This window comes from Oncorhynchus keta, unplaced genomic scaffold (genome assembly GCF_023373465.1).
Source record: "Oncorhynchus keta strain PuntledgeMale-10-30-2019 unplaced genomic scaffold, Oket_V2 Un_contig_3627_pilon_pilon, whole genome shotgun sequence".
Lineage (NCBI taxonomy): Eukaryota > Metazoa > Chordata > Actinopteri > Salmoniformes > Salmonidae > Oncorhynchus > Oncorhynchus keta.
In genome coordinates, this window is record NW_026287341.1 from 170,202 (window position 1) to 192,827 (window position 22,626).

The 22,626-nt window shown below is 44.8% G+C and overlaps 1 protein-coding gene across 1 annotated transcript in view; it reads left to right on the forward strand.

The window, feature by feature from the left end:
* The first annotated feature begins 298 nt into the window (after positions 1-298).
* Positions 299-22,626, forward strand: part of abca3b (ATP-binding cassette, sub-family A (ABC1), member 3b) — a 58,827-nt gene continuing 36,499 nt past the window's right edge. Inside the window, exons 1-3 of the mRNA XM_052508448.1 lie at positions 299-567; positions 6,677-6,771; positions 13,350-13,608. Coding sequence (XP_052364408.1) covers positions 6,718-6,771; positions 13,350-13,608 — 313 coding nt within the window. The 5' untranslated portion in view covers positions 299-567; positions 6,677-6,717. The remainder of the gene's footprint in view (positions 568-6,676; positions 6,772-13,349; positions 13,609-22,626) is intronic.

Here is a 22,626-nt window from a genome sequence, read left to right on the forward strand (position 1 = left end):
TGCACTGATGAGAAAGGGTTTATTTTCTTAATATCAAACTGATAGAAGTAAAGTATTATTGCTTATATAATTATTGGACCATGCAATTGTCACAAGTTTAAATGACTATACAATAGTACCCTAGCTACAGAATACCCAGAGACACAAGTTTCATGTCCCCAAATGACTCCTGTATTTCGAAAGAAAAGGGAACATACGGTTAGTGCTATTCGGGATCATTGGGACGTCCCGGGCAGCAAGGAGCCAACTAAAAACCCACACACAGCTGGTGTAGGGTCATGTGACAGACAGGATCAGGTCACGTGATTGCATCTGTTGACGATTGTATCTGGATTTGCACAAATAATTCGGCCTTTCACTGTGTCTGGTGCAATGTCATCGCCTCCCTAACTGGCGTTTACTGAGTAAAAATACACACATTCACAGCCTAACGAACGCAACCTCGGGTGTTAAGTCGAAAGTAAACGGAGAGGACATGTAAAGCCATCGTTTTAAAAAGGAGGAATTGTATACGCTGACTAAGGAGAGAACCCATGAAGTTCACATATCGAGCCTTTCTTTTATAAGGTAAGGTTGCCTTGCATTTGGAATGATTCAATAAGGGTTTCATAAAACTGTGTTTAATAGTTGTTCTGAGACTAAAATAAATGAAATATCATAAAGCAACGTTATTTTGGGGGAAATATTTGTTTTGGACCTGCTTCACCAGTATTTGGGATTGTCGTTTGTCCAATCATTTAGGCCAAATAATTCGGTTGGACCAATAACCGTGAAGACCGGAGGGCATCATTTCTATAAAAAATACAGACGAATTATTTGCGTTACATCTATAATGTTTATATCAAGACCAACATCACTTGGATGTTTATCTTAGTTTGGTCAGCAACTGACGTTCAAATTTCACATGAACGACAAATCGTATATAATTACTTCATCAGCATTGCGTTTGTAAATGCATGAAAGGGAAAGGGGATACCTATTCAGTTGTACAGATGAAGGCATTCAGTTAATGTGTCTTCCGCAGGTAATGTCCTTTGTCTATCCCGTATACAATGATTTAAAATTAAACATTAATAGCTTAATTCTAGACTTTAGACAGAGTATTTGTTGATTTAAATGAATTTGGGCCTAATATTAGGCCATGAAAGAGATGCATTTATGAGATGAATGACACTGCTTTTTCTATCATACATTCGTCTTTCGTTAGATCTTCAGCACATAAACTTTAGCATGAAGACACTGCCTCTGAGAGTTTTATTCCCTACCTTCCTCACCCAATTAACTAATATTACTATTCTATTCACGTTCGGTGTGACCCTCCGAACGTGACACAAGAAGACACACTGACCATTGGCAAGAACTACAAGGGTTGATAATTGTTTATAACTACCCTTTCACAGAGGAACCCTATTTCCTTGAGGCCAGTCACAACAGCAGTCCCTTTGTCTAAACAGAAAGACATAATCAGATTTGTAGCAACTGAGGATAGAGAGGCCTTATATTTCAAAAAGGAAGTTACCTGCCTTGCCTTCACACACAGTGAATGTAGTGGTGATTTAGGTCTTGGTGGTGGTGAATGATATGACAGGCGCATGACGGTTGTCATCTGTCCGCAGCAGACCATTCGTTGTTGCTCTCCAAGGCTGTTGAAACACAGAGTTTCAGGGCCATTGAAGTAGATTGACAGGAAAGCGTATGGCTCACATCTGGATTATACCCCTTTTGCACCGCAGAGTGCAGGCAAGCTGAGCCAAGCTGTGCTGCACTGGCCCAGTTCTGCATCAAACATACACTACAAGGGCCTCCCGAGTGGTGCAGTGGTCTAAGGCACTGCATCGAAGTGCTAGCTGTGCCACTAGATCCTGGTTCAAGTCCAGGCTCTGTCGCAGCCGGACGTGACCGGGAGACCCATGGTGCGGCGCACAATTGGCCCAGCATTGTCCGGGTTAGGACATGTTCTTGTCCCATTGCGCACTAGCGACTCCTGTGGCAGGCCAGGCGCAGTGCACACTGACACAGTCGCCAGGTGTACAGTGTTTCCTCCGACACACTGGCTGGGTTGTGTTTCGGAGGACGCACAGCTTTTGACCTTCGCCTCTCCCGAGTCCGTACAGGGAGTTGCAGCGATGGGACAAGACTGTAACTACCAATTTTATACCACGAAATTGGGGAGAAAAACGGGTAAAATAACATGCACATGACCAAAAGTCTCATCTCATTCCAAAATCATCGGCATTAATATGGAGTTGGTCCCCCTTTGCTGCTATAATAGCCTCCACTCTTCTGGGAAGGCTTTCCACTAGATGTTGGAACATTGTTGCGGGGACTTGCTTCCATTCAGTCACGAGAATGAGTGAGGTCGGGCGCTGATGTTGGGTGATTAGGTCTGGCTCGCAGTCGGCATTTCAATTCCTCCCAAAGGTGCCTAGCCCAAACCATGAATAACAGCCCCAGACTTTACAGTTGGCACTGTGCATTGGGGCAGGTAGCATTGGAGCATCCGCCATCCGCCAAAGCCAGATTAGTCTGTCGGACTGCCAGATGGTGAAGTGTGATTCATCATTCCAGAGAACGCATTTCCAGAGTCCAATGGGGGCGAGCTTTACACCACTCCAGTCAACGCTTGGCATTGCACATGGTGATCTTAGCTTGTGTGCGGCTGCTTGGCCATGGAAACCCAGTTCATGAAGCTCCCGACGAACAGTTCTTGTGCTGACGTTGCTTCCAGAGGCAGGTCGGAACTCCGTAGTGAGTGTTACAACCGAAGACCGAACGGTCCCATTCTGTGAGCTTGTGTGGCCTACCACTTTGTGGCTGAGCCTTTGTTGCTCCTAGACGTTTCCCCTTCACATTAACAGCACTTACAGTTGGAGGCCTGAAATTTGACCAACTGACTTGTTGGAAAGGTGGTATCCTATGTCTGTGCCACGTTGAAAGTCACTGAGCTATTCAGTAAGGCCATTCTACTGCCATGTTTGGCTATGGAGATTGCATGGCTGTGTGCTTGATTTTATACACCGGTGAGCAACGGGTGTGACTAAAATGGCTGAATCTACTAATTTGAAGAGGTGTCTGTATACTTTTGTATGTATTATGTAGTTGCCGGAACAGTGCGTTTTGGGTCACGATAGTATGAAAACGGTATAATAGCTAAGGACGGCCAAACACCAGAATCAAATCCAATCAAATGTTATTGTTCACACGCAACGAATACAACAGCTGAAGACTTTACCCTGAAATGCTTACTTACGAGCCCTTTCCCAACAATGCATAGTTAAAAAGTAAGAGAATTAGCAAATAGAAAAAATAGTAACACAATAACGAGGCTATATAAACTCAGCAAAAAAGACCAGGCTCAGGGTCCCTGTTCATCTGCGTGAATGTGCCTTAGGCATGCTGCAAGGAGGCATGAGGACTGCAGATGTGGCCAGGGCAATAAATTGCAATGTCAGTACTGTGAGAAGGAACCCAAACCGGCTGCATGCGTGCACCGTTGTGCATACATTTATTTTAAATAAATGAAAAGAATGAAATATTTATTGCAATTTAGCTAGCTAGCTTGCACTTGCTAGCTAATTTGTCCTATTTAGCTAGCTTAGCTTACTGTTGCTAGCTAATTTGTCCTGGGATATAAACATGGAGTTGTTATTTTAGCTGAAATGCACAAGGTCCTCTACTCCGACAATTAATCCACACATAAAATGGCCAACCGAATCATTTCTAGTTATCTCTCCTCCTTCCAGGCTTTTTCTTCTTTGAACTTATATGGTGATTGGCATCTATACTTACCACGACGATCGACAACACAGTTCATCTTTCAATCACCCACGTGGGTATAACCAATGAGGAGATGGCACGTGGGTATCGCCTTCTATAAACCAATGAGGAGATGGGAGAGGCAGGACTTGCAGCGCGATCTGCATCACAAATAGAATTGACTTCTATTTTAGCCCTTGGCAACGCAGATGCTTGTTGACGCGCGCACGAGCAGTGTGGGTGCAAAAATGGAATAATATAGATTTAAACATTTATTTTGCATCTTCGCATGTGACGTGAGCGGTGTAGTCAGGGTGTAAGACAGCGCTACAGGGAGACAGGACGGACAGCTGATCGACCTCGCAGTGGCAGACCATGTGTAACAACACCTACACAGGATCAGTACATCTGAACATCACACCTGCGGGACAGGTACAGGATGGCAACAACAACTGCCCGAGTTACACCAGGAATGCACAATCCCTCCATCAGTGCTCAGACTGTCCACAATAGGCTGAGAGAGGCAGGACTGAGGGCTTGTAGGCCTGTTGTCTCGTGAGGACCTACCTTACATCACCAGCAACAACGTATGGGCACAAACCCACCGTCGCTGGACCAGACAGGACTGGCAATAAGGGCTCTTCACTGACGAGTCGCAGTTTTGCCTCACCGGTCGGATTCGCGTTTATCGTCGCAGGTGGAGGGTCCGTCATGGTCTGGGTTGGTGTGTCACAGTGGGGCGGTGTGTCACAGCATCATCGGACTGAGCTTGTTGTCATTGCAGGTAATCTCAACGCTGTGCGTTACAGGGAAGACATCTTCCTCTCTCATGTGGTACCCTTCCTGCAGGCTCATCCTGACATGACCCTACAGCATGAAAATGCCACCAGCCATACTGTTCGCCAGTGTTCTGCCATGGCCAGCAAAGAGCTCGGATCTCAATCCCATTGAGCATGTTTGGGACCTGTTGGATCGGAGGTTGAGGGCTAAGGCCGTTCCCGCCAGAAATGTCTGGGAACTTGCAGGTGCCTTGGTGGAAGAGTGGGCAAATCTGGTGCCTTCCATGAGGAGGAGATGCACAGCAGTACTTAATGCAGCTGGTGGGCACACCAGATACTGACTGTTACTTTTGTTGTAGAATCTTATGTTCATACAAATATTTACACATGTTAAGTTTGCTGAAAATAAACACAGTTGACAGTGAGAGAATGGGGTTACGAGGTAATTGAGGTAATACTGTATTTACATGTGGGTAGGGGTAAAAGTGACCAGGCAATCAGGATAGATAATAAGCAGAGTAGCGGCAGCGTGTGTGAAAGTGTTTTTCTACCCAATTTTGTTTGGTATCCAATTGGTAGCTACATTGTCTCATCGCTGCAACTCCTGTACGGACTCTGGAGAGGTGAAGGTCGAGAGCCATGGGTCCCCCTAAACACGACCCAACAATCGCACTGCTTCTTGACACAATGCCTGCTTAATCTGGAAGCCAGCCGCACCAATGAAACACCCTGCGACCGTGTCAGCGTGCATGCGCCCGGCCTGCCACAGGAGTCGCTAGAGCGCGATGGGACAAGGACATCCCTGCTGGCCAAACCCTCGAACCAGGATCTGTAGTGGCACAGTTAGCAACTGCGATGCAGTGCCTTAGACCACTGCGTCACTCTGGAGGCCTGTGTGTTTGAGTGTCAGTGGTGAGTGTGTGGGTAGAGTCTAGTGAGTGTGTGGGTAGAGTCTAGTGAGTGTGTGGGTAGAGTCTAGTGAGTGTGCATTGAGTCACTGCAAGAGAGTCTGCGCAATACAATGTCCATGCAAATAGTCCGGCTAGCCATTTGACTGACTGTTCAGCTTGTTGACTGTTCAGGAGGCTTTTGGTCCCAAACTTGGCGCTCCGGTACTGCTTGCCGTACGGTAGCAGAGTGAAGTCTATGACTTGGGTGGTTGGGGTCTTTGACAATTTCCAGGGCCTTCCTCTAACACTGCCTGGTATAGAGGTCCTGGATGACAGGGAGCTTGGCCCCAGTGATGTACTGGGCCATCCGCACTATCCTCTGTAGCGCCTTGCGGTCGGATGCCAATCGGTGATGCAGGGGTTAAGGTTAGGGTTCTCAATGATGCAGCTGTAGAACTTTTTATGGATCTGAGAGCCCATGCCATATCTTTTCAGCCTCCTGAGGGGGAAGAGGCTTTGTTGTGCCTTCTTCACGACTGTGTTGCTGTGTGTGGACAATGTTAATTCCTTAGTGATGTGGACACCGAGGAACTTGAAGCTCTCGACCTGCTCCACTACAGCCCTGTCGAAGGGATGAAGACATGTTATTTTAGATGGGTGTGATAGGTGTGTGGGGTTGTTCTTCTTCTTAACACCCATAGTTCAGCCCAATTTGCTCAACATTCCATTGAATTGGTATACTATAACCTTTTCCTGTCTGCCTGTCAAAGGCCTACTCTGTTGAGGCAGTTCAAAAACATTTAAACAAGCATGTCCTGTCAACACTCACTAAACAAACTAGGTACAACTGGTTTGGTGAGCGATTGTCAACAGTATACTTTTTTCTCGTGTTTCTTCTCCCCCTCTTCTCATGTCCTCTATTGAGCTGAATGTCGTCATTCCCCAGTTGTCAGACTCCGTGTTTCTCAGAACCCGGATTTAGGTTTTCTGATTGTGTTTGATACGTACAGTCTATACAAATACCGAGCTGAGTAACATCCAATTTCACTTCTCTTTTTTGCTTGTTTGATTTTCTTTGTTTACATTATGAACTGATGGTTATCTGGAGGTGAAAATCCTCTGTGGATCAACTGTGTTTCGTAGGATTGCTCTGTCAAATGTCTGTCAACACACCAAATACATTGATATGCCTAGTTCAGAACCAGATAAATGTAGTAACTGAACATTTCTCTTTCTCTTTTGTCTGTCCAGGTCCTGCTGTAGTTCTGGTCTGTATCCAGTCTCCTCTCTAAATGGCGATAGCACGCCAGTTTGGATTACTCTTGTGGAAGAACTACCTTCAGCAGGTGGGTGGTGTAGGGAGAACTACCTTCAGCAGGTGGGTGGTGTAGGGAGAACTACCTTCAGCAGGTGGGTGGTGTAGGGAGAACTACCTTCAGCAGGTGGGTGGTGTAGGGAGAACTACCTTCAGCAGGTGGGTGGTGTAGGGAGAACTACCTTCAGCAGGTGGGTGGTGTAGGGGTTATTGAATGTAAATGTTCAGGGGGATGCTACAGTTAACCATCTGAATAAGATCTAAAACTTTAGTTGTACTTTGCAGAGTGAAATGTGTACAGTACTATTTAATAATAATAATAATAATACATGGGACTTATAGCGCTTTTCAAGGACCCAACATCACTTTACAATTGTAAGAAAAACAAAACAGGAGTGAAGACATTTGGATACGAACCTGGTTTAGGTTAAGTGGTGGGATTGGGGTTGTATACAAGCCCAGTTTAGGCTAAGGGGCGGGATTGGGGTTAGTGTATATAAACCTGGTTTAGGCTAAGGGGCGGGATTGGGGTTAGTGTATATAAACCTGGTTTAGGCTAAGGGGCGGGATTGGGGTTAGTGTATATAAACCCGGGATTGGGGTTAGTGTATATAAACCTGGTTTAGGGTAAGGGGCGGGATTGGGGTTAGTGTATATAAACCTGGTTTAGGCTAAGGGGCGGGATTGGGGTTAGTGTATATAAACCTGGTTTAGGCTAAGGGGCGGGATTGGGGTTAGTGTATATAAACCTGGTTTAGGGTAAGGGGCGGGATTGGGGTTAGTGTATATAAACCTGGTTTAGGCTAAGGGGCGGGATTGGGGTTAGTGTATATAAACCTGGTTTAGGGTAAGGGGCGGGATTGGGGTTAGTGTATATAAACCTGGTTTAGGGTAAGGGGCGGGATTGGGGTTAGTATATAAACCTGGTTTAGGGTAAGGGGCGGGATTGGGGTTAGTGTATATAAACCTGGTTTAGGGTAAGGGGCGGGATTGGGGTTAGTGTATATAAACCTGGTTTAGGTAAGGGGCGGGATTGGGGTTAGTGTATATAAACCTGGTTTAGGGGTAACCTGGGGCGGGATTGGGGTTAGTGTATATAAACCTGGTTTAGGTAAGGGGCGGGATTGGGGTTAGTGTATATAAACCTGGTTTAGGTAAGGGGCGGGATTGGGGTTAGTGTATATAAACCCTGGATTGGGGTTAGTATATAAACCTGGTTTAGGGTAAGGGGCGGGATTGGGGTTAGTATTTAAACCTGGTTTAGGGTAAGGGGCGGGATTGGGGTTAGTATTTAAACCTGGTTTAGGGTAAGGGGCGGGATTGGGGTTAGTATTTAAACCTGGTTTAGGGTAAGGGGCGGGATTGGGGTTAGTATTTAAACCTGGTTTAGGGTAAGGGGCGGGATTGGGGTTAGTATTTAAACCTGGTTTAGGGTAAGGGCGGGATTGGGGTTGCTGACAAACAGTGTCACAGCCACAGGTTCTGTCACAAGACTGTCTTGACCCATGTTTGGTCTAGCAGCCCCATAGTTCTATCAATCCTTGGGGAAATCAATGTTTGCAGATAAATTCGGTCAATTCTGGAAGTGTTTCAATTTAAAACTTTTGAAGTAGCTTCTTTTCATTTAAATGAGAAATGATTGATAATATATGCAAATGTTTTTCTATTCATGAATTGGAATTTCAGTGTAGTTCCTGACTTCAATTCGAATCGACCCCAACTCTGCCTCCAACATTGATTTCATTTAGAGGTTAGCAACGGGACATGAAAGCCTGGTGCGTGTCTTGGCTGTTGTGTTGTTGCACTGAAATGTGTTAAGGTGGAGGTCAAAAAGTAGTAATTTAAAATCTAAATGACCTTGCTGTCTTTTGTTTTCCAAATTCTATATTGACATGGTACCTTTGCCACCTCACCACGGTAACCACTAGCTTCCATGGTGTGGATGAATTGACAGATCTACAGTAGGTTTTAAAGACCAGTTCTTTAATTGACTGTTGTGAGTGATTAATATGTGATGGTTTGGTATAGCCACCTATCCAAACTCTGTCCTTTCACAAATCCTGGGCCAGTATTTGTAAAGTGTCTCAGAATAGGAGTGATGATCTAGGATCAGTTGAGCCTTTTTGATAGTAATACATAAGATTACATGGACCTGATCCTAGATCAGCACTCCTACTTTGAGAATCTTTATGGATACGGTCTGACTACCCTCAGTCTTGATATATTGCCAAGCTTCATGCTGCGTTGAAACAGTAGGTGGTGAAACACACTGGGCTGGGATATTTATTCACTGATGAAAGATTGAATTGAATGGTAAGTAAATACACTTCTGTAGTTTTTCTTGTGTGTATAAGACGTGCTGGTGTGTTTGAGTTTGTTTCTCACTAGTTTGGGCTGTTTATTAACGATAGCTCCCCACAATGGCTCTCATATCAAAGACTTAATCAAAACCCTTCACAAATCTGGGAGGGTGGTTGCATTATGAAACACACACACACGACAATGTCACACCACGGTTTCTCGTGTTAGTGTGTGTAGCTGCTTCCATTTCCTGCTTTCTGCCTCCCTTTAAGATGGTTGTTTCATTACCATTAACCCACACTCCTGGAGACTCAATTGAGGCCAGACAGGAAAAGGGTGTCTATCTTGGCCCCATCACAGAGACACTACAGAGTGCATGGAAGGTTCATACCAGGTAACCAGGGATTGACCCAGAAAGAACTGCTCTGTAAGGGGTCAACGTGGGTCAGTCTGTATTCAAAAATGATCTCCAAGTAGGTGGAGTAGTAGGAGTGCTGATCTTAGATCAGGTGAAATTCTGTCTATGTAATAGTATTCCTTTAGATCTAAAAGGCAAAATTTATCCTATATTAGCACTCCTACTGTGAGACCATTGTTAATACAGACCCTAAAGTACATAGTTAGCTGACTATTGTTAATACAGACTAGAGGTCGACTAATTAATCGGAATGGCCGATTAATTAGGGCCGATTTCACGTTTTCATAACAATTGGAAATCTGTATTTTTGGGGCGCCGATTTGCCTATTTATTTATTTAAAAATGTATTTAATCTTTATTTAACTAGGCAAGTCAGTTAAGAACACATTCTTATTTTCAATGACTGCCTAGGAATGGTGGGTTAACTACCTTGTTCAGGTGCAGAATGACAGATTTTCACCTTGCCAGCTCGGGGGATACAATCTTGCAACCTTACAGTTAACTAGTAAGGTCATGCGCGAACTAGAGGGACGGAAGCTATACTGTTACACTGGTAATACTAAAGTGCCTATAAGAACATCCAATAGTCAACAGTATATGAAATCCAAATCGTATAGAGAGAAATAGGTCCTATAATAACTACAACCTAAAACGTCTTACCTGGGAATATTGAAGACTCATGTTAAAAGGAACCACCAGCTTTCATATGTTCTCATGTTCTGAGCAAGGAACTGAAACGTTAGCTTTCTTACATAGCACATATTGCACTTTTACTTTCTTCTCCAACACTTTGTTTTTGCATTATTTAAACCAAATTGAACATGTTTCATTATTTATTTGAGACTAAATAGATGTTATTTATGTATTATATTAAGTTCAAATAAGTGTTCATTGTTCATTCAGTATTGTTGTAATTGTTATTATTACAAATATATCTCTAAAAAAAAATCTGCGTTGTTCCTCAAATAATCTGTATCGGCGTTGAAAAATCATAATCGGTCGACCTCTACTCGTAACCCTGCACATCGACTCGGCACTAGTACACCGTGAAGATGTATTTATTCCGCGTGATATCATTTTTCTGGAAATGTTTTATTTATTCTCCTCTCTGCATTGTAAGTAAGCATTTCACTGTCAGTCTACACTTGTTGTTTACAAAGAATGTGACAAATTAAATTTGATATGAGCTCTGTTTAAAAGGGTTTACTGTTGATTACCAGTTGAACAAGATACGAGTTACACAGCCTGCTACAGTCCAGCTAGCATCTAATGTTTAGGTCTGGGTTGTGCTCATTCAGGAGTAAACAGAAAATTAGATTGAAACAGGGAAGGACTACATGGACTGTTCCAGTAAGAATAGTTTTTGTTTTCCATTGCACAATATTTTGAAACGTTTTAATTCAGTGTGCCCTAAAGAACACAACCCTGGCGAAACGTTGGAAGGTGAACCTTCACCCCAGTCTGAGGTCCTGATCACTCCGGAGCAGGTTTTAATCAAGGATCTCTCTGTACTTTTCTATTTTCCTATTTCCCTCCATCCTGACTTGTCTCCCAGTCCATGCCGCTGAAAAACTTCCCCACAGCATGATGCTGCCACGACCATGCTTCACCCTAGGGATGGTGCCAGGTTTCCTCCAGTCATGATGCTTTGCATTCAGGCCAAAGAGTTCAGTCTTGGTTTCATTGGACCAGGGAATCTTGTTTCTCATCTTTAGGTGCCATTTGTACATTTTTACTGAGGAGTGGCTTCCGTCTGTCCACTCTACCATAAAGGCCTGATTTGGTGGAGTGCTGCAGAGATGGTTGTCCTCCTGGAAGGTTATCCGATATCAACAGAGGAACTCTGGCGCTCTGTCAGTGACCATCGGGTTCTTGGTCACCCCCAAGGCCCTTCTCCCCCGATTGCTCAATTTGTATAGACAGATGTGTTTACTGTAATTGAGGTAGATGTTGTATGTACATATAGGTAGAGATAAAGTGACTAGGCAACAGGATAGATAATAAACAGTAGCAGCAACCTATGTGATGAGTTGGTGCAATGGGGTCAATGCAGATAGTCCAGGTAGCAATTGGTTAACTATTTAGCAGTCTCATGGCTTGGGGGTAGAAGCTGTTCAGGATCCTGTTGGTTCCAGACTTGGTGCATCGGTACCACTTGCCGTGCGGTAGCAGAGCGAACAGTCTATCACTTGGGTGGCTGGAGTCTTTGACACTGCTTGATATAGAGGTCCTGGATGGCAGAGAGCTCTGCCCCAATGATGTACTGGACCGTACGCGCTGCCCTCTGTAGCACTTTGAGGTCGAATGCCAAGCAGTTGCCATACCAAGCAGTGATACAGCCAGTCAAGATGCTTTCTATGGTGCAGCTGTATAAATGTTTGAGGGTCTGAGGGCCCATACCAAATCTTTTCAGCCTCATGAGGGGGAAGAGGCGTTGTGGTGCCGTCTTCACGACTGTTGGTGTGTGTGGACCCTGATAATGTTTTAGTGATGTGGACACCAAGGAACTTGAAGTTCTCGACCCGCCCTGTCTGTGGATGGTGTGGACAGGCCCTTTGTTTCCTTTTAGTCCAGGATCAGCTCCTTTTTCTTGCTGACATTAAGGGAGCGGTTGTTGTCCTGGCACCACACTGCCAGGTCTCCTCGTCGGTGATCAGGCCAACCACAGTTGTGTCGTCAGAAAACTTAATGATGGTGTTGGAGTCATGGGTGAAGAGGGAGTACAAGAGGGGAAAAAAGCAAATACCACTGAGGGGCAACCGTGTTGAGGGTTTGTGTGGCGGATGTGTTATTGCCTACCCACACCACCTTGGGATGGCCTGTCAGGAAGATCAGCATCCAGTTGAAGAGGGAGGTGTGCAGTCCCAAGGTCCTGAGCTTAATGTTGAGCTTGCAGGGCACTGTTTTGTTAAGCGCTGAGCTGTAGTCAAGGTTGACAATGTCAGTGAAGACACTTGCCAGCTCGTCAGCGCATGCTCTGAGCACGCAACCTGGTAATCCGTCTGAATGTTAACCTGGTTAAAGGTCTTACTCACATCGGCTACATAGAGCGTGATCATACAGATCTGGAGCAGCTAGTTCTCTCATGCATGGTTCAGTGTTGCTGGCCTCGAAGCGAGAATAGGAATGTAGCTCGTCTGGTAGGCTCACGTTAATCTTTGTAATCCATGATAGCTTGCAAGCCCTGCCACATGCGAGGAGCGTCAGAGCCGGCATAGTAGGATTCAATTTTAGTCCTGTTGTCTCAGTACCATCGCCAAGGGGACTCGGTGGCCCCATGAAACTGTCTCTCGGATACTGTTGTTCTCTATGGTACACACTCAGTCTGTATGGCAATGTCTCCAGAAATATCTGTTTAGGTTCAGCCCTGACCTGTGAGAATGAGATGAGAGCATCTCCACTGTGATAACTGAACACTGTCCAAGCTGCTACTTTCTCCAGTCATTGTACAAGGGGTGGCCTTTACATATCCTATGAGCAGAGAAACTTGTGAAATGCACCATATCTCTCCTATGAGCATTAAAATAATTGTTGTCTCGACTCATCTGGTCAAATGGCAGCTTAGACATTTCATCTAACATTTAAATCACCAATTTCCTTCTGAAACTATGGAAATGTACCTTACAGTACTGCTAATGGATAGTTTTTGTTTCAGTCTGAGCCAACTCTGGTGTGTCAGAGGAGGTCACAGAGAGAATTACTATTCGATAGTAATCACTTTGATTTACTATCTACTGAGTCCAGGCTTTTGATGATTTAGGTGACGAATGTTCTGTCATGCACCGCTCACTGATCTTTCTCTTCTCTCCTCTTTCTAAAACCTTTGCCGATGTTCCTCTACCACTTTGTTTCTTTCCTCTGCCAATACATCCTTTCTCTCCCCCATACAGAAGCGTCAGATCCTGGTGACTCTAGTGGAGATCGCCCTGCCCCTGCTCTTCTCGGGCATCCTCATCGTGCTGCGCGAGAACGTGCCTTTCAAGGACTACCCCAACGCCACGCTCTACCAGAGCTTCTCTGTGGATGGTCTGCAGTACCCACTGGACAACTACCATCAGTACCAGTTGGCCTACGTGCCGGGCAATGCCAGTGTGGTGCGGCGGGTGGCGGAGGACGTGCAGCGCAGCCTGGCACCCGTCATCAGTTCAGGTGAGTAAAGGAGAGAGTGTGAGGGCTGTGCTCCTCTACCAAGCAAAAATGATGTGATGATGATAATAATGATGATGGTTTAGATGGGAACGGATGATGATGTTGAGTATGACTAAAACATCTGAAAAAAAGATGTTCCTCTGCTGGAGAAAACATACAGTCTTTATCATGAAAACAAGCTCTGTTCTGCCAGTGTAAGTACGTCCTACATTGAGAGACCATCTCATAGACAGAAGATGGGGTTGGTCTGTCAAGTCTTTGTAGCCTGTGTCTGTGTTCTGTTATGAGGTGACTGGGACCATATCTCTGTGCTGGTCACTGTGTCCTGCATGGAGTGGTAGCTTGTAATGGATACAAAAATGGATGGAAACCTAATGCAAATGTACAGTTTAGCTTGGGTTGCCCAGGTGTAGTCAGTGTGTCATTGTCTCGAACAGAGAACATTATTTACTTTGATGAGTTCAAGTTAATTTGGGGTTACAGCGTGTTTGTGTGACAGCTTGTTACTCCATCCTGTTCTGTGACTGATCTCTCCGCTGCCCTTAGCGGTTCAGAGGACAACTATATTATTTAAGTCCAGATTTGTGAGATTCTATAAGCATGGACCTGTAAAGATCATTGGCTATAGTGTTAAAGAAAGCCCTGAGCATTTGAAACCCAGTCACATACAATACTGTTACTGTAATGACCCCACTTTCTCTGGAAAGCAAAGCCCACATTGCCATTCATCGAATTGAATCAGTGCCACTGTAGGTAAATGATCTCTTCCTGTGGCTTGCATTTTGCCAATGACACTCTATGCTAGGCATTAGGGGTGGATGCTGCTGTTTCTGTAACCAGTGGCACAGCTTTGATACTGTAAAGGCAAATCTCTATTCAATAGGAATCTACTATGTTATAGTTAAACCTGTTTCACTTTATGTGTTGTTGTATTGTTGTAGGCTGATCTATTCAATATGAATCTACAAATGTTGTTATAGTAGGCCCAGTAGCCTGTAATAGTAGGCCCAGTAGCCTGTAATAGTAGGCCCAGTAGCCTGTAATAGTAGGCCCAGTAGCCTGTAATAGTAGGCCCAGTAGCCTGTAATAGTAGGCCCAGTAGCCTGTAATAGTAGGCCCAGTAGCCTATGCCACTGCTTTGACGTTATTGCAGATATACAGGTAGCTGCCAAATTGAAAAACATTTTAAGCAGGTGCTTCCATACAGGTGTGATTCCTGAGTTAATTAAGCAATGAATATCCCATCATGCTTAGGGGCATGTATAAAAATGCTGGACAGGGAATTTATTTTGGCTACCATAGCTATGCCATCCATCTTGTCACCATATCCCCTTATACCACCCACTGCGACCTGTATGCTCTAGTCGGCTGGCCCTCACTACATATTCGTCGCCAGACCCACTGGCTCCAGTTCATCTATAAGTCTTTGCTAGGTAAAGCCACGCCTTATCTCAGCTGACTGGTCACGATAACAACACCCACCCGTAGCACGCGCTCCAGAAGGTATATCTCACTGGTCATCCCCAAAGCCCACACCTCCTTTGGCCAACTTTCCTTCCAGTTCACTGCTGCCAATGACTGGAACAAATTGCAAAAAATTGCTGAAGCTGGAGACCTATATTTCCCTCACTAACTTTAAACATCAGCTAACTGAGCAGATCGCTGCAGCTGTACATAGCCCATCTGTAAATAGCCCACCCAATCTACCTAACTCATCCCCATATTGTTTTTATTTACTTTTCTGCTCTTTTGCACACTAGTATTTCTACTTGCACATCATCATCTGCTCATCTATCACTCTAGTGATAATTTGCTAAATTGTAATTACTTCTCTACTATGGCCTAATTATTGCCTCACCTCCTCATGCCATTTGCACACACTGTTTTTAGACATTTTTTCATCTATTGTATTATTGACTGTACATTTGTTTATTCCATGTGTAACTCTGTGTTGTTTGTGTCGTACTGTTTTGCTTTATCTTGGCCAGGTCGCAGTTGCAAATGAGAACTTGTTCTCAACTGGCCTACCTAGTTAAATAAAGGTGTTCTCAACTGGCCTACCTAGTTAAATAAAGGTGAAATAAAAAATAGGATGGCAATGCCCCCATCCACAGGGCACAAGTGGTCACTGAATGGTTTGATGAGCATAAAAACAAACCATATGCCATGGCTGTCTCAGTCACCAGATATATTTTTAAAATTGTATTTATTTATTTCACCTTTATTTAACCAGGAAGGCTAGTTGAGAGCAAGTCCTCATTTGCAACTGCGACCTGGCCAAGATAAAGCAAAGCAATTCAACACATACAACAACACAGTTACACATGGAATAAACAAAGCATACAGTCAATAATACAGTACGAAAAAAGAAAACAAAGTCTATATACAAGGAGTGCAAATGAGGTAAGATAAGGGAGTTGAGGCAATAAATAGGCCATGGTGGCAAAGTAATTACAATATGGCAATTAAACACTGGAATGGTAAGATGTGCAGAAGATGAATGTGCAAGTTGAGATCCTGGGGTGCAAAGGAGCAAGATAAATAAATAAATAAATACACTATGGGGATGAGGTAGATAGATGGGCTATTTACAGATGGGCTATGTACAGGTGCAGTGATCGTGCGCTGCTCTGACAGCTGGTGCTTAAAGCTAGTGAGGGAGATATGAGTCTCCAGTTTCAGAGATTGTTGCATTTCGTTCCAGTCATTGGCAGCAGAGAACTGGGGGGAAAGGTGACCAAAGGGGGAATTGGCTTTGGGGGTGACCAGTTGGAGTGTGTGCTACGAGTGGGTGCTGCTATGGTGACCAGTGAGCTGTGATAAGATGGGGCTTTACCTAGCAGGGACTTGAAGATAACCTGTAGCCAGTGGGTTTGGCGACGAGTATGAAGCGAGGGCCAGCCAACGAGAGCGTTCAGGTCGCAGTGGTGGGTAGTATATGGGGCTTTGGTGATAAAACGGATGGCACTGTGATAGACTGCATCCAATTTGTTGAGTGTTGGAGGCTATTTTATAGATGATATCGCTGAAGTTGAGGATCGGTAGGGTGGTCAGTTCTACGAGGGTATGTTTGGCAGCATGAGTGAAGGATGCTTTGTTGCCATATAGGAAGCCAATTCTAGATTTCATTTTGGATTGGAGATGCTTAATGTGAGTATGGAAGGAGAGTTTACAGTCTCACCAGACACCTAGGTATTTGTAGTTGTCCACGTATTCTAAGTCAGAGCCGTCCAGAGTAGTGATGCTGGACGGGCGGGCAGGTGCAGGCAGTGATCGATTGAATAGCATGCATTTAGTTTTACTTGCATTATAGAGCAGTTGGAGGCCACGGAAGGAGAGCTGTATGGCATTGAAGCTCGTCTGGAGGTTAGTTAACACAGTGTCCAAAGAGGGGCCAGAAGCATACAGAATGATGTTGTCTGCATAGAGGTGGATCAGAGAATCACCAGCAACAAGAGCGACATCATTGATGTATATATGCAGTATAACTGGATGTTGTTGTGGTAGTATAGCATGGTCTACTGCCCTGGTGTTATTGTAGGCTCGTATACCAGCCTCAGCTGTCCTTGGAATACTGGTTCCTCCAGAAATGGCGCCTGACTCCTCAGGCAACATGTAATGGCCAGTCTCTTCACTATCTGATTCAGATGGGGAGGTGGGGGAGATGGAGAGGAGCTCACCCCTGTAGCCTGTCAGTCTGGTACGGATGGATGTACACACACACTCTTTGCAAACTGGAATTCATACATCCTGAGGCTGCATTCATTGTAGCTGGGGATTTTAACAAGGCTAATCTGAAAACGAGACTCCCTAAATTGTATCAGCATATCGATTGCGCAACCAGGGCCGGAAAAACCTTGGATCATTGTTACTCTAACTTCCGCGACGCATATAAGGCCCTGCCCTGTCCTCCTTTCGGAAAAGCTGACCACGACTCCATTTTGTTTATCCCTGCCTACAGACAGAAACTAAAACGGGAGGCTCCCACGCTGAGGTCTGTCCATCACGTGGACTGGGATATGTTTCGCATTGCGTCAGATAACAACATTGACGAATACGCTGATTCGGTGTGCGAGTTCATAAGAACGTGCGTTGAAGATGTCGTTCCCATAGCAACGATTAAAACATTCCCTAACCAGAAACCGTGGATTGATGGCAGCATCCGCGTGAAACTGAAAGCGCGAACCACTGCTTTTAATCAGGGCAAGGTGACTGGTAACATGACCGAATACAAACAGTGCAGCTATTCCCTCCGCAAGGCTATCAAACAAGCTAAGCGTCAGTATAGAGACAAAGTAGAATCTCAATTCAACGGCTCAGACACAAGAAGTATGTGGCAGGGTCTACAGTCAATCACGGATTACAAGAAGAAAACCAGCCCAGTCACGGACCAGGATGTCTTGCTCCCAGGCCGACTAAATAACTTTTTTGCCCGCTTTGAGGACAATACAGTGCCACTGACAAGGCTTGCAACGAAAACATGCGGTCTCTCCTTCACTGCAGCCGAGGCGAGTAAAACATTTAAACGTGTTAACCCTCGCAAGGCTGCAGGCCCAGACGGCATCCCCAGCCGCCCTCAGAACATGCGCAGACCAGCTGGCCGGTGTGTTTACGGACATATTCAATCAATCTCTATATCAGTCTGCTGTTCCCACATGCTTCAAGAGGGCCACCATTGTTCCTGTTCCCAAGAAAGCTAAGGTAACTGAGCTTAACCTCCTATCTCCACCCGACACGCAGGCGTCCCATCTAGACATCTGGAAATGCAAATGCACTACGCTAAATGCTAATAGCACTCGTTAAAACTCAAACGTTCATTAAAACACACATGCAGGGTATTGAATTAAAGCTACACTCGTTGTGAATCCAGGCAAGGAGTCAGATTTTTAAAATGCTTTTCGGCGAAAGCATGAGAAGCTATTATCTGATAGCATGCAACACCCCTAAAGACCCGCAGGGGACGTAAACAAAATAATTAGCATAGTCGGCGCTACACAAAATGCAGAAATAAAATATAAAACATTCATTACCTTTGACGATCTTCTTTGTTGGCACTCCTAGATGTCCCATAAACATCACTATTGGGTATTTTTTTAGATTAAATCGGTCCATATATAGCCTAGATATCGATCTATGAAGACTGTGATCAAGGAAAAAAACAGCGTTTCATAACGCAACGTCATTTTTTTTAATTAAAAAAGTCGACGATAAACTTTCACAAAACACTTAGAAATACTTTTGTAATGCAACTTTAGGTATTAGTAAACATTAATAATCGATCAAATTGATCACGGGCGATGTATATTTTATAGCTCTACGTCTTGAAATAATGTCTGGATAAATCTCAACCAAAATATCCTGTTTGAGACCGGAAGAAATGGGCTGTCTCTTCTTCGTTTGACCAAGAAACAAAGCCTAGGCAAATGACAAGACTGTTGACATCGTGTGGAAGCTGTAGGTATTGCAACCTCGGCTCCAGGTTGTGGTTTCCATGCAACAATACATTCAAGGGCGCATTGATATATTTTTCAGTGATCAGATTTTCCTGCGCTTTTCGATGAAACGCACGTTCTGTTATAGTCACAGCCGTGATTGAACCAGTTTTATAAACGTCTGAGTGTTTTCTATCCACACATACTAATCATATGCATATACTATATTCCTGGCATGAGTAGCAGGGCGCTGAAATGTTGCGCGATTTTTAACAGAATGTTCGAAAAAGTAGGGGGTAGGATCAACAGGTTAACGACTACCGCCCCGTAGCACTTACTTCCGTCATCATGAAGTGCTTTGAGAGACTAGTCAAGGACCATATCACTTCCACCCTACCTGACACCCTAGACCCACTCCAATTTGCTTACCGCCCAAATAGGTTCACAGACGATGCAATCTCAACCACACTGCCCTAACCCATCTGGACAAGAGGAATACCTATGTGAGAATGCGGTTCATCGACTACTGCTCGGCATTCAACACCATAGTACCCTCCAAGCTCGTCATCAAGCTCGAGACCCTGGGTCTCGACCCCGCCCTGTGCAACTGGGTACTGGACTTTCTGACGGGCCGCCCCCAGGTGGTGAGGGTAGGCAACAACATCTACACCCCGCTGATCCTCAACACTGGGGTCCCACAAGGGTGCGTTCTGAGCCCTCTCCTGTACTCCCTGTTCACCCACGACTGCGTGGCCACGCACGCCTCCAACTCAATCATCAAGTTTGCGGACGACACAACAGTGGTAGGCTTGATTACCAACAACGACGAGACGGCCTACAGGGAGGAGGTGAGGGCCCTCGGAGTGTGGTGTCAGGAAAATAACCTCACACTCAACTTCAACAAAATTAAGGAGATGATTGTGGACTTCAGGAAACAGCAGAGGGAACACCCCCCCTATCCACATCGATGGAACAGTAGTGGAGAGGGTAGCAAGTTTTAAGTTCCTCGGCATACACATCACAGACAAACTGAATTGGTCCACTCACACAGACAGTGTCGTGAAGAAGGCGCAGCAGCGCCTCTTCAACCTCAGGAGGCTGAAGAAATTTGGCTTGTCACCAAAAGCACTCACAAACTTCTACAGATGCACAATCGAGAGCATCCTGGCGGGCTGTATCACCGCCTGGTATGGCAACTGCTCCGCCCACAACCGTAAGGCTCTCCAGAGGGTAGTGAGGTCTGCACAACGCATCACCGGGGGCAAACTACCTGCCCTCCAGGACACCTACACCACCCGATGTTACAGGAAGGCCATCAAGATCATCAAGGACAACAACCACCCGAGCCACTGCCTGTTCACCCCGCTATCATCCAGAAGGCGAGGTCAGTACAGGTGCATCAAAGCTGGGACCGAGAGAGTGAAAAACAGCTTCTATCTCAAGGCCATCAGACTGTTAAACAGCCAACACTAACATTGAGTGGCTGCTGCCAACACACTGACACTGACTCAACTCCAGCCACTTTAATAATGGGAATTGATGGGAAATGATGCAAAATATATCACTAGCCACTTTAAACAATGCTACCTAATATAATGTTTACATACCCTACATTATTCATCTCATATGCATACGTATATACTGTACTCTATATCATCTACTGCATCCTTATGTAATACATGTATCACCAGCCACTTTAACTATGCCACTTTGTTTACATGCTCATCTCATATGTATATACTATGTATATACTGTACTCGATACCATCTACTGTAGAGCCTATGCTGCTCTGTACCATCACTCATTCATATATCTTTATGTACATATTCTTTATCCCCTTACACTGTGTATAAGACAGTAGTTTTGGAATTGTTAGTTAGATTACTTGTTGGTTATTACTGCATTGTCGGAACTAGAAGCACAAGCATTTCGCTACACTCGCATTAACATCTGCTAACCATGTGTATGTGACAAATAAAATTTGACACACACACACAATAGCCCATCTGAGATCAACGCTGTGAATAATTTAGATTGTGAGAGGAGGGGGAAGGGAGCGGTCACTATGGAGGTTTAGAATGTCATGCATGTAGAATAACTCAACAGGGTATGACACGTTAAAGTCTATGCACATCTTGTAATACATTATACAAATACACTTTCAGCGATTTATACTGAGTTCATAGAAGGATATCAATCAATTGAAATAAATAAATTAGGCCCTAATCTATGCATTTCACATCACTTGGCAGGGGCGTGGCGGTGGGTGTGCCCACCCACTGGGGAGTTTTTCCCCACAAAAGGGCCCCTCTCAGACGATCACTCCAGTTGAAGAAGAGGATGTGGAGGTCTTGGGCCTGTGTGGTTACACGTGGTCTGCGCTTGTGAGGCCGGTTGCCAAATTCTCTAAAATGACATTGGAGGTGGGATATGGTAGAGAAATTAACATTAAATCATCTGGGAACAGCTCTGCTGGACATTCCTGAAGTCAGCATGCCAATTGCATGCTCCCTCAACTTGAGACGTCTGTGGCATTGTGTTGTGTGACAACTTTAGTGGCCTTTTTTTGTCCCCAGCACAAGGTGCACCTGTGTATTGATCATGCTGTTTAATCAGCTTCTTGATAAGCTTCTGCTGTCAGGTGGATGGATTTTCTTGGCAAATGTAAACAAATTTGAGAAATAAGATTTTTGTGTGTATGAAACATTTCTGTGATGTAAAAAAAAATTCCACTTATGAAACAAGGGACCAACACTTTACATGTTGCATTTATATTTTTGTTCAGTATAGAATCAATATGAAAAAGGAACAGGAAAAAATAAACTCAGCAAAAAAAGAAACATCCCCTTTTCAGGATTTTCTCTTTCAAAGATAGTTGGTGAAAATCCAAATAACTTCACAGATCTTTATTGTAAAGGGTTTAAACACCGTCTCCCAAGCTTGTTCAATGAACCATAAACAATTAATGAACATGCACCTGTGGAACGGTCGTTAAAACACTAACAGCTTACAGACAGTATGCAATTAAGGTCACAGTTATGAAAACTTAGGACACTAATGAGGTCTTTCTACTGACTCTGAAAAACACCACAAAGATGCCCAGGGTCTCTGGTCATCTGCGTGAACGTGCCTTAGGCATGCTGCATGCATGAGGCATGCGTGCCCAGGGCAATAAATAGCAATGTCCGTACTGTGAGATGCCTAAGATAGCGCTACAGGGATACAGGACAGACAGCGGATCGTCCTCGTAGTGGCAGAGGATCGGTACATCCGAACATCACACCTGCGGGACAGGTACAGGATGGCAACAACAACTGCCTGAGTTACACCAGGAATGCACAATCCCTCCATCAGTGCTCAGACTGTCTGCAATAGGCTGAGAGAGGCTGAACTGAGGGCTTGTAGGCCTGTTGTAAGGCAGGTCCTCACCAGACATCTCCGGCAACAACGTCGCCTATGGGCACAAACCCACCGTTGCTGGACCAGACAGGACTGGCAAAATGTGCTCTTCACTGACAAGTCGCGGTTTTGTCTCACCAGGGGTGATGGTCGGATTCGTGTTTGTTGTCGAAGGAATGAGCGTTAC